Raw genomic sequence first — 12,668 nt, forward strand, 5'->3', positions numbered from 1 at the left:
CTCGGAAGTAGTATTCAATTTCCCATGTTCTACAGCGGCATATTGAAAGCCGTTGGTAGCCAAGCAGGCACGAAGAAGCTTTGCAGTCACGATATCGATGTTGGCCGTTGGAGGGGCTTGATTATTCGCGCAATGGTTGCTTCTGCAACGTTAACTTCGGGTATCCCTGGTAAAGGGACGCCTCAGAAGTTGAGTATTGGATGGTGGAAGTATGGATGTTTGTCAGATTGGATGGATGCTAGCTACACAATTGGCTCCTGTTTAAATAGAGGGAAAGTTTTCAGAGTGCGGCATTCATGATGTGTTGTGGTCACGTGACCACAACGAAGTCCTAGAATAATCCAACAACTGTGGTCTATGCTGCGCAGTTATTCCGTCGGCAGACGGAATCATGGAGCCCCGCTCGGGCTAGCTCTGGTGGCCATATATATAAAATCTAGAACTCCGTTACTGCTTCCAACACTCTGACAAATATCCGTGCCGTACCGCCCGAGTCATACCCGTAAAATACATCGTCGCGTCGGCGCTCATGTTCACCGGTTCCGGTACCTTGTGATCAGATCTACCCACATTTCCCTTTCCAAGGAAACCTAAAGGCTTCATTCGGTCAAGCATTTTCCGACTTCGCGAACCCCGTGCGAGCTTAATTCGACGGTTCAGGGATTATCGTACGTTTTCTTACATAACCCGAGTTTCAGGGCCTTTCGGGTTGGATTTTTGTTGCAACCGTTGCCGAATTATCCGTTGTGCGGCTGTGCCGTCTCTGTCGCCGTAGGCAATTGGTATGTATAAATCATTAATCTGTTATTGCCTTGCGATATATCGTTGCAAGCATAAAATCATAGACGGTCAATTGAAAAAAGAATGTTAGGAGGAATTAGAATTACTAGATTACAGCAATTGGCTGGACCTTGTTCTCAACATTATTCCCCACTACTCCTCGATCAACTTGGGCTGCGCAATATGTCCACGACAACAAAGGAACCGTATCTATTGAACGTTGACGAGGAGGCTTCGAAGAGGTAAAGATGAATTTACTTCATATAATCTTTATAGTGGACTTAGGGTGCTAAAGAGCGGGATTATTCTATTAACACCCCGGTTCTCCTAGGTTAAACCTGCAGCATGATATTTTAACTCAAATGCTCTATGGGAAGCTTATCCCTGAACCTGTGATTAAACGTCTCACATCAGTACAAGAGGCAGCGAGAGCAATGTCCTATGACCGGCCGGCGTCTAAGCAAGTTAAGTATCTTAAGATCGCAGATTTGGCGACAGGAACTGGGTAGGTATAATGTGCACTCCTGATTGACAATGTTAAATATAGGATATATCGATATAAGCAGCCGGTATTCCTAACTTCCACAATCATAAATTTAGTATATGGCTCTATTCTATACGCAAGCAACTTGAAGAACTCGACCTTAAAGCAGAGCTCCACGGCTACGACCTGCACGACAACCAGTTTCCACCGGAAGGAAAGAGAGAGGATGTTGGATTTCATATGTTGAACATTCTGGATACGCTGAAATTCCAGGAGATAGGCCCGACCTATCACTATATCCATGCAAGGTTACTTACGAGCGTGCTCACAAGAGAGGAATGGAAGGTTGCAATTGACAATTGTTTGGAAATTCTAAGTATAACTCCACATTTCACATGTTTCGACGACACGGGAAACGAATTGTCCTTATTAATCTCTTCTACCGGATGAATTTTTTTATTTTTTTTTTCGGTATTGCAGAACCCGGAGGCTTTTTACATTTCGAAGAAATCCCGTTCGGAGAACTATCGATGGAAAAAGACGGTGCTCCTGCATCCGGTGGCGTACTTGAGAAGCTGCAAGCGAGCATGAAGCTTTTGAAACGTGATTTAGAGTAAGGTTTATTCCCGAAAGCCGACAACCCTTTTTAATTTCATATCGATTGTTATTCGTTTCAGGACTAATAATTTAACTGGGAGGCTGTGTATAAATATAGCTGCGGGAACAATATTTACAACTACCTTGAAGAACTCGAATTATGGGAGACCGAGCATCGCAAGATCGATTTACGTACTTGCGACGAGGAGACAAAACAAATGCAGAATGTCAATGCTCGACTTGGGCTTGAAGAGTTTATTACCAATGCCATAGCACGAGGCCCAGAAGCCCTCAAGCGGCTTGGCTTCGAAAGCAAGGAAGCAGCGCTGGAAAAGATGGCGAGTTTGGGGAAGGATCCTGGAACCCAAGCATTCTTTGTTCTGCATAGTATCCTAGGCAGAAAACCTGGCGGGTCATATACGATGCAACTTTCCAGCGGATCAGCTGCACCCAAAGACAGCGAACTTGAAGAGGCGAGGGATGAACCTAAACAAATACCTAAACCTATCTTTGATGGGGCCCTGGAAAGAGCACCTGAGGATACAGAAGAAGAACCTCAGCCCACTTTTGTTGTGCCACGGCGGGGACGCTTCCAAGTGTCATACGCCGTAACTTCGCAGAATCCAGATACCAAATAAAGGAGCGCATGAAGTCCGTTCAATTTCGTCTGTTTTTGTAAAATTATAATTTATCGATAGTTGAGGGTCTCGACGCCATAGTCTAACTAGTCGGTCAGATGATAGATATATATATGTGTGAATAAGAGAGGGGGAACCGTGTCCCTCATTTCTTCGTTTGTAGTTAGATTGGTGCCCTAACAAGTATCTTCATACGAAATCGTTATCTCGGTTCGGGTATTCCCTCCGAAAAAGTCTACTAAATCGAAAAGAAACAATCCCAAGATCTCTATCGTAGACAGCCTGGTTGTTGGAAGAGCTCATTGTTGGCCCAAGTACGTGTTGTGGCGTCCTTGTCTCAGACGTCAATGCGACACTAGTTTGCGAACGATGCGGCATGAATTTCATATGAAGTTTGTGGAAATGAAATGTCGCTGCGTGCAGATACATATGAACGCATGCGCACAGGACGCATGACATGGAAAAACCCTACAGGACGAGAAGTTTTGATTCCGGCCACAGAAGCCTCGAAAGATCCAGAATCGAATGTTAAGAAGGACACGGGATCTTAATAACTTAGTACCGGAACTAGTGTCTGTGAGATGTTTCCCCTTTTTTCAGCTACTGCATGCGGTAGCGAAATTTAGCCCTGTCAACCACACCTCCCCGTATTCACAGCCGGGCTTCACCGAATGGCTTCAGCATGAATATGGTGGTGCGACTGACGCCTCTGTTAATTGAAGATCACGTCGACAGCTGCGTGTGGACATTCCATATGCGGATACACGCGATGGCTTCAATGAAGGCGGGTGAACAATGTCCTAGCTGCCTTCGTCAATCTCAAACAACTCTATTCTTAGAGCGTCTTGTTCTCTGGCTAAAAAAACCCAACAATTGGCGCCTCGCAAGAGATCTCTATCGTACTGTTGGATTAGTCCGGATTCCGGAACTCTCGGCATCCTCGTTCAGGAAAAACTACCAAACAACCAAAAAAGCCTCCATGCGAATTCGAGAGTCAGCCATGGAAAAACCGGCCTTTGGGCATTATGCGATGGGCGTTTCCCGCCTTTCACGAGACGCAGTGTCCTTACCTGCTTTTTTCCGACTGCTGAAACAACTGTCTGGCCCAATGGCTTTTCCAGATGGCTCTGCTGCGACAAATGTCGTCCGCAGACTGGACACGAAATTTTTCTTCCATCGTACGAGCGGGCTCAAAGAGAGTAGGATGGTCCGGTAATGCCATAACATCTTGCCGCAGGGATTCAATACAGGAGTACTCCTGTGAGCATTAGTGCGAGGGTGTGGGTTCTTAAGTTACCCAACTCTGAAGACATCCCTGACTCTCAAATTTCGACGGTGCTGATCGAATTCTTTACCAAAGAAACATGTACGCCGATTCGCAAATTTTAATATTGATTTTTAAATTTTAAGATTGAGGGTGCTCGAGCTTCGAGAGTCATGTCGACGGGGCAGCCGGCAGACGTATATAATGTCAAAGATGCTGCAAACAGCCTGACATGCAGGAGGAGAAGGAAAGCCTCCACCAAGCAAGCTGTCATCTGCGATTACTTGACAGGCTTCAAATTCAGCATGTGCAGCTAGCAGCTTGCGGCGTTTAGTCTCACAGCACATTTGAGTCCTGACCAATCGGACAGTGGCACCCCTATTCACAATTGGCGTGCCCAGCAAATTTTCAACCAACGGGAACCCTGTGCTCCGCCTCCAAGGACGGATGTCTAAAACTGGGTACAGACCACCTCTAACCGCCCCACCAACACTTTTTCGAGCTAACCTTATGAGACTTCCTTCTGATACCCATCATTGCTTGTGAGCCAGGAACAAAGAAAAGGTAACGATGACACGTTAATACCTCGTTAAAGCAGGTTTGATTGGGCCGCTGTCTGGGGCCATGGGGATGATATGATCTCCCCACAGAGGTTCATATTCGCTAGCATGGCTAACGGGGTTTCATTGGGTTTCATTATACCCCTTCGCTGACCTTATTAGGACTTTTGATAGTCAAATAAGAAATTTATGATGGGCCCCTATCCAGTGAGGGCAGTGAGGCATGGATGCGCTCTCGTGGATGACCGTGGTGCTCGAAACCACAGTGCATATGATCTGCCATTCATTGCGCTGGCAACACTGCTGCGCTGTATATTAAGAGAAGAGCCGCCGCCCATGTTTCTTGGAGTATTCTTTCTTTGGTATGCCAGTTGGCTTCTAAAACAACAACTTTTCTTTCCCTCCTTTCTCTTTTCCTTTTAGTTATTCAGTATCTCTTATCGACGCAGTGCTTACAATTAGTAGCACTACGCCGAAGTCACTCTTTACTGTCCTGTTGTTTCATGCGACTGTTGAACATTTTTTGCAACATCGCCAATAATCTTTAAACCTCGATTCTTTTTGACGAACAAGTTCGGTGAACTTTTATTATAATTGCTACAACTGCATTACATATATCCGTTTCATTGATCTTGAAAGGAAAACATCTTTACAGTGATTAGTTGTCCTTGTGCCTTTCGATTCATATCCATACTTTTTTTTTGTTTTTATTGCTTAGCCTTGGAAGATCTCAAGACGCCCTTTCTTATATAAGATAGCAACAATGGTTCGCATATCGACACTCATTACTGCTGCGGCAGTCGGATTCAGCTACGTCGACGCTTTACCGACAAACCCATTTGGGCTTTCCGGACTTGGAGGAGGCGTAAGGGGAGAAATTGCTAAGAGAGAAGTTGTTCTATCGACACTACCAGATGGTATTAAGGCAGTCACTGGCAATGGAGCTGTTCCACTCCGACTGGACTTCAACGACTTCATCAAGGATGATACTCGAAAAAACCTTTACCTTTTGGCGCTCTCTAGAATGATGCAAACGTCCCAATCGGATCCAACTTCGCATTATCAGATTGCCGGCATTCACGGACGACCATACGTCGCCTGGGACGGAGTCAGAGGAGGAAACAACGACGGTGGATACTGCACACACGCCGACATCTTGTTCCTTTCTTGGCATAGACCTTATCTCGCACTTTATGAAGGTTCTCTGCACGCTCATGTTCAAAAAATTGCCAAAGAATTCAAAGCTGGAACAGAAGACTCGACAAAGGCCTTAGCTGCCGCCCAAGATTGGAGGTGAGTTTTAATTTATATTTCTAAATTCGGCTGCGTCCGATTACTCGCATTGGCGGTTTGCGTGTTTGGCTTGTCGCTCGCTTCCCCTGTCACATCTGGCAGGCAAGCAGCACCCAATTACCACGTTTTGAACGTCCCGCAACGCAAAATGGCTAGATTTCCTCCGCGGTGGGTCCACGATGATAGACTAACTCTCCACTCTCCTTCTCGAATAGGATGCCATATTGGGACTGGGCTACTAATGCTACCATCCCAGAGCTCATCGGAAACACTCCCCGAGTCACTGTTCGAATGCCAAATGGACAAGATGAAACAATTGATAATCCATTATACAGCTACAAGTATAACTTTGCAAACGCACAAACGCAGAAGAATGAGTTACCCAGTCAGCCATTCAGCACTGCAAAGCAGACTACCCGTGTTTCTATCGATACTTTGAATGCACAGCTTGCAAACATTGGTAGCAATCTTAGAGATCGTGTGTATAACTTGTTGGCGGATACCGGTTATGCCAACTTTGCCAGGTTCTCCAACAAGGGAACAACTACGGCTGTGAATGGCAAGCTCGACTCTTTGGAATCCGTTCACGATGTCATTCACGCCACTGTTGGTGGTGGAAATGGTGAAATGGGTTGGGTAGACTATGCTGCCCACGACCCATTGTTCTTCTTGCATCATGTAAGTCTCCTATCTGGAGAAATACCTACAGTATTCGGTGCTAATATTATAATTGAAACCAGACCAACATCGACAGAATCTTCGCCATGTGGCAAGCAGTTAATCGGGATAATGCCGATGCTTACCTTAAGCCAAACGACGATTTCACTAGTACTTATGGCACCTACGCCATTCAGCGTGGTAGCAAAATCAATTCTAACACCCCCCTTCCACCTTTCCGCAAGGCTAGCGGCGCCAACTACTACAGCTCTGAAGATGTCAAATCGACCAAGTCTTTTGGATATGCCTACCCAGAGACTATGGATTGGGAAAGAGACGCAGGTGACTTCGTTGCCTGGGCTAAAGAACAAGTGAATATCAAGTACGGCAAAGGCGCCCCACCCGGTGTCCTTACTTCTGTTTCTTCTGCCACAAATAGCATGTCCAGCACTTCTAGCAGCAGGACCACTACCACCTCCAGCCGTGTGACTACTACTTCTCGAACTACCACTACAAGCTCACGACCTACCACTACTTCTATCAGGCCAAGCACCACTCCTGCTAGGACTACTACAACTTCTGCCCGCGCCACAACCACATCTGCTCGCCCAACAACCACACCCTCCACCACCTCTGCTAGACCAGCTACTACTTCTTCTACTACTACCACTACTAGCCGTACTACTAGTTCCACGGCTGCACCTGCGCCCCCAGCCCCAACAACCACTAGACCAGCAACTACCAGACCAGCAACCACATCTTCCGCCGCTCCTGTTCCATCATCTCCAGTTCAAGGAGGAACCCGTCCCCCACGTGGTCAACGCACTTGCTCCAACACCCCATGGTACCTCTGGTTCTGGTCCGGGCTCTGGGACTGCTTCTTCGAGGCCCGTCGTCAACACCAGAACCAGCACCAGAACCAGCACCAAAAGCGCTTCGACTTGGGCGATATCGCCGACATCGCCGGCGACGTCGTCAACACCGTCGCCACAGTCGTTGAAAACGCCATCGACAGAATTCCCGACGTCAAAGACCTCATCGACCACGCTTCATCCCTCATCAGCGGTGACCAATATACCGAGTACGTCGCTCAAATCAAGGCTGAAAACAACGCTTTGGATGGAACTTTCACCGTCTATGTCTTCATCGGCGATTATGATAAAGATCCAAAGACTTGGCCGCTTTCTAAGAACCTTGTCGGTCAACACTCTGCTTTCACAAATATTGGTGGTGGACACCACTTCACTGGCGCTGGAACTGTTCCTTTGACTTCTGCCATTATCAACCTTGTTGCTAATGAGAAGGTTGCTAATCTTGGTCGTGCGGCTGTTGTTCCTTATCTTAGGGATAACCTTCACTGGGAGGTTGCCACTGCTAATGGTGAAGCCGTTCCAAGCAAGGATGTTGAAAACCTTAAGGTTGGCATCTTCTCTTCTGATGTCAAGTTGCCATGTGTCGATGGTTCCCTTCCATTGTGGGGAAACACAAAGCCTGAGTACGAGATCACACAGGGTAGACCTGGTGGTCTCTGCCAGGGTGAGAACATTGTCTAAAAAAAACCAATTATGTAAGAGCATCTTGATTTGTCTTCTTCATTTGCGATACCCCATTCAATCATCGTCCATGTTTTTTTTTTTTTTGTCATTATGCATTTTTAGCCCGGATAAGTAGCCTACTTAGTAAGTACGCTTACTTTTTGTACAGTATTATTTTCTTTTGTTTTTTCTTTTATTTTTCTCATAATGAGCCGGTTTGGAAAGGAATTTTGAAAGAAAGGATCTAGGATCTATATATATCTTCAAAGCTTTTCATGTTCTCGATTTCGTTTCCTATGTCACTCCCTCGTCTCTTTTTGCATCTTTTGTATTTTTATGCTCCCTTTCACTTCTTATAGACCGCTGGAGAGGACGGGAATAGCTTTGAATAATAATTAATTCAGAAAGATTTTAATATTTTCCATTCTACACATTCAAGTAATAACTGTAGTGTTGGCTCCAATCCTAAAACGATATCGATGCCCTCCATAACCGCAAGGGACAATGATCAATAGTCTGCTCCGTAAGGAGCCTTCAACCTCAGTACCCGGTCACGTCCGAACGGCCGGTAAAGAAAGAAAAATAAAAGGCGGAGAGAAAAAAAAGAGTCATTCACTGCAGGGATTAAAAATATCCAAAAATATATTTAATCTACAACAATGGGGATTCGCGTATCATCTCCGACTGCACTACTAGCCCATCGATACGAAGCTTGAGTAAGGCAGAGCGGACGGGATACCCTATCTTTCTTCGTTCTATGGTCGTAGATATCAGCGTTTGATCGTTATAGGTATTTGTGGTCTTGAAGAGCTCATCAGAGGGTTTAGGGTTCTTGTCAAGCTAAGCGGATTGGAATCGGGAAAAAAAGTAGTTCAAAGTTAGTCTCAAGGAAGCCAAAGAAAAATGAATCGAATCGGGTGGTATAACCGAAATACAACCTGCAAACCCCGGAAACCAGGAAAATCAGCCTTGTTTGAAAATATTTTAGTAGATGCTTTTTAAATGGAGGTAAATATTCGGCGCGTTCCATGAAGAATCGCAGTTTGAAAATTGATACATTCAACTCTTTTGGTAGTTGCTCGCTTGACAAGGTCTATTACACCCCAACACCTGAAGTTGGCTACAACGGCTTTATATGGAAGGCCTGAACGTCGAGAGTTCCTACATTACAACATTACTAATTACTATTTTAACATCAAAAGGTTCGTGTATAGAACAATCAGATTATTCGATAAATGTGTTCTGTGGTAACGAGGGATGTAATAAATACCCGGGTAATATTTGGACTATAGCATTCTCGAAAGCCCGACCGGCGTTAGCTTACGGGGACGCCAATTGATTTATGCACGGTAACATGTTTCAAACTGCGCAGCTGAAATCTTGACGGTGCAGTGCGCCTATGTTCTAGAAACCGAATAATTTAAATTCTAGGCGTAAACTGGGTGGTGATTGGTCTATACCAAAAATCAACAAAAGTCTGTGCCATTTCCTAATTGAAAGACCGCAAGAAAATTTCCTTTACGGGTAGGTGAACATATTCCTGGCAGAAAACCCAACAAGTTTCGGGACAAAGCTAGCCGTAGGGTACAGGATTGAGCAAAGCAAAGCAATAATTTTATAGTATTAGCTCGTATAATCTTGAATTAGAGACGTACTTTGAGGTAAAGCGGCGGTGTTCTGAAATTCATGCTTTCGGTCCTCAATGCAATTACGACGACATAGGTCCCGCAATCAAGGATTGCTGCATCGGTCGTTCCTGATCGACGTACAAACGTTGGCACCTCTCTAGAATTAATTAATCTTATTCCACCATATCCAGATATGGGATATGCTCTGAATAAACTAGGAGTTGAAAACATGTGCGCATGCATAAGATGCAGTATTGCGAGACATGCCTCACGTCCGATATGCGAGTTGAGAAAGAAACTACTCCAACAGTTGTAGTAGGGGCAATGTTGTATCCAGGCCTTGGTGGGTGTGGGAATCGCACTATTGAAATATTTGCGTAGCAAGAGAGAATCTACACCATACCTCAAAATTTGCCGCTGCCAAAGGTTATATATTCATATTAGCTATGGGTCTAGATGACTGCTTAGGTAAACTATACTCCCAATCTTGGTAAAATATACTATACAATCTTAACAAATCTGGGTCTAGCGATTAGAGAGGGGACCCATAAATTGCGTTAATACGAATATTCGGTAAAAATACCTTAGGCTCTGCTTGTAATCTTCGGCCGCTTCTAGAAACCTTTCAATTTCATCACAAGAGATTTAATTTCATTATATCGTACCGCCAATGGTATCGCCCTTGATGATGCCGTCGGAACGCCTTTCAGGTCGAAAAGGAGAATAGTAATTAACCTAGCTCTACCCACCGGCTGGGCCGTCCGAGTTTCAAAGGTCCTGGGCTTGCTGTTATGCGGCAGTCTGCTACTCTAACGGAGATGGCCCTATGTATGACCTCGGTGTATCCTAATGTGCTAATATACAGGAAGGAGTTGTTTTCCGTGGCCGGAGACTGCACTTGCCCATTTGTCCCAGAACAGTTTCGCTAGCTCTGCAAGGCCACCTCCGAAGAGAATGCACACCGATTCCATGAGACCCGCAGCAGAGATTGAGGTACTTTTCCATATGTAATAAGATTTGGCAGGATAAATGCGGCAAACTCTGTTTCTTAGATCCTCGCCTCCTATTGAAACTATCTCCATAGTTAGTTGTAACGAAGTGCAGTTTATATGCGGGTGTTCAGGGACGCAAGCTAGATTAGAAGAAGTTTCTGTGTAGTAGAAGCCCTTACACCAAGCTCAGTTAGAGGTATTTCACCGGCGCAGTTTCTACCAATCACAAAACTGTACTGCGGACAATGAGGTAAATGAATTTTACCTCGTCGTAGACAACAATCCAAAGTATATCAGGTGCGTAGGAAATACAATATCATGCGGCAGGCCGTTGGTTTGGAGAGCTAACAAAGGAAATCATGGGGGTTCCTAGTTTGGAGACTTGTCTTTTCTGACGGTTAGATCCCTAGAGTGCATCATACCTAGAAGAACTAGTATAGTTGTTTCGTGAATAGCTAGATTATAAATACGTGGCTATTTACAACCTTGGTGCAACGTTTTTAATTATGTTGTATGCAAATAAATAAACGAACACAAACGATCAAACTTAATTTCCGTAGTATACGTATTATCACTACATGTTATATTGGTATATTGGGATGAATGAGATGGCACTGTATCCTGGCACGGTTCGGTAACTAGCTACCTGGGTATGTTGCAATTGTTGGATTTATATTAGCCAGCCAATGCTAACGGAAGTTCCTTTTGCACGCCGCAGCAATGCCACAATTGATATTTGTTTCATCTGATGAAAAAGTGGGAAACATTACTAATCTCTGTGCCGTGATCGTGGCCTTTGGAATCAGGAAAGTGGAGGTGGTTACGTACGCCCTACGCTTGGCATTCGACGTCCGACATCATATGGCATGGATTAAGTATGGAATCCGCGAAATGCATTCATGCTGATTGGATTAAAGTTATAAAATAGGGTGGGTCCAAGCTGAGCTTTTTGAGAGTGCTTCAATACGCATTGAAATCAAATGTTTATCTGTTAGAAAAACCGACTGTCGTAACACTATCGCAATTCTCATGGCCCCAGTTCGTATTTACTGCACGAGATGGCTCTTGTCGGCCGTAACAGCAAGAAGAATGCGTGTCTAATGCATCGCTGCATAGAAGGTCGCGAAAATGGAGTTAACATGGGATGCTTTGGCGTCCATTGTGTTTAAATTTCTCGTCGCATGGCGTCTACAATTAAACGAATGCTGTTTACTGCGCCCCTCGGTGATCGTAGGCTAAGATTGTCACCAAGATAGCTTCCTAAGGGACACAACAACACAAGTGAAATTACAGGTACCGCCTCGTTGTCATCCTGTCGCCAGCAGCAATAACAACGCGTAGCCGGTCTGGCACTCCACCCATCGATTAATTGATACCTGATCAAGGTTATTCCATGCCTCCAGTGCCAACTCACGTCGTCGTTATCCTAGGAGAGTGACTAACGTGTGCCTTGGTGGCCTGCTAGGCATTTTCAATAGGTGCTGGGTCAGGAGACTGGCTGCACTGTCTGCATGTGTTATTTTTTCGATGTGTTGAAAGTTTATTTTGTTGCTCCGGTACTTCCTTGCAATCGCTTCGTCGGAAGTGGATCCACAAGAGGAAACAAGCTGCTTACTTCACTGGTAGTCACCCTTGGCGCCAAGTCTTTGAATACGAGAAACCGGCAATTGCAATTACATAGTGCCCATTCAATGCAGAAGCTGAACTGAACAATCGTTGATACAACCTAAATCTAAATATGGGCTGTTTGCAATGGCTCTTGGACGCGTCACCTTCCGGACTCTATGGCTAACGGAATATAACGATGGAAGGAGCTCGATTTTTTTGATTTGAGAGACTTAATTTGTTGCAAGGTGCGGATATAGTTGAAACGGTCTTTATAACAAGGTCAAGGATACTTTGTAAAATAAAGATTGGATGTTTAACGTTCGGATAAGGTATTAGCTGGGTACTCCATATAAGAGCCTCTTGTTCTGCGGTCATCGTGTTTGTTAATTATATAAAATCCCCGTTTCTTCGCACAAGTCCGAATCTTTGAGGGATCACATTAACATTCCGGCACCAAAGAATCTCCAGGATCGAATTACATAAGGGCCAAATATTGATCATCCAACCAGTTTTAGGGATCCATTCAGAACAGGGCTTAAAACGAGAGGGGGCAAAGCGAGAGCTTTGTATGCGAGTAACACCGGCCCTGGTTTTTGTTCGCTTTGAATCCGCATGAGCCCCACTACACGGTT

General features: G+C 45.0%; 2 protein-coding genes across 2 annotated transcripts; both read left to right on the forward strand.

The window, feature by feature from the left end:
• Nucleotides 1–963: 963 nt before the first annotated feature.
• Nucleotides 964–2,499, forward strand: DFL_008126 (uncharacterized protein; the record flags this gene model as incomplete). The annotated part of the gene is made up of 5 exons (XM_067637817.1): nucleotides 964–1,022; nucleotides 1,112–1,285; nucleotides 1,381–1,640; nucleotides 1,745–1,877; nucleotides 1,980–2,499. 5 exons carry the CDS (start codon nucleotides 964–966, stop codon nucleotides 2,497–2,499), a joined length of 1,146 nt encoding a protein of 381 aa, XP_067485768.1.
• Nucleotides 2,500–5,086: 2,587 nt separating this feature from the next.
• On the forward strand, nucleotides 5,087–7,826 carry DFL_008127 (uncharacterized protein; the record flags this gene model as incomplete). Its single annotated transcript, XM_067637818.1, has 3 exons — nucleotides 5,087–5,616; nucleotides 5,832–6,294; nucleotides 6,357–7,826. 3 exons carry the CDS (start codon nucleotides 5,087–5,089, stop codon nucleotides 7,824–7,826), a joined length of 2,463 nt encoding a protein of 820 aa, XP_067485769.1.
• Between the last annotated feature and the right edge of the window lie 4,842 nt (nucleotides 7,827–12,668).

This window comes from Arthrobotrys flagrans, assembly GCF_004000055.1.
Source record: "Arthrobotrys flagrans strain CBS H-5679 chromosome Unknown unitig_1, whole genome shotgun sequence".
Lineage (NCBI taxonomy): Eukaryota > Fungi > Ascomycota > Orbiliomycetes > Orbiliales > Orbiliaceae > Arthrobotrys > Arthrobotrys flagrans.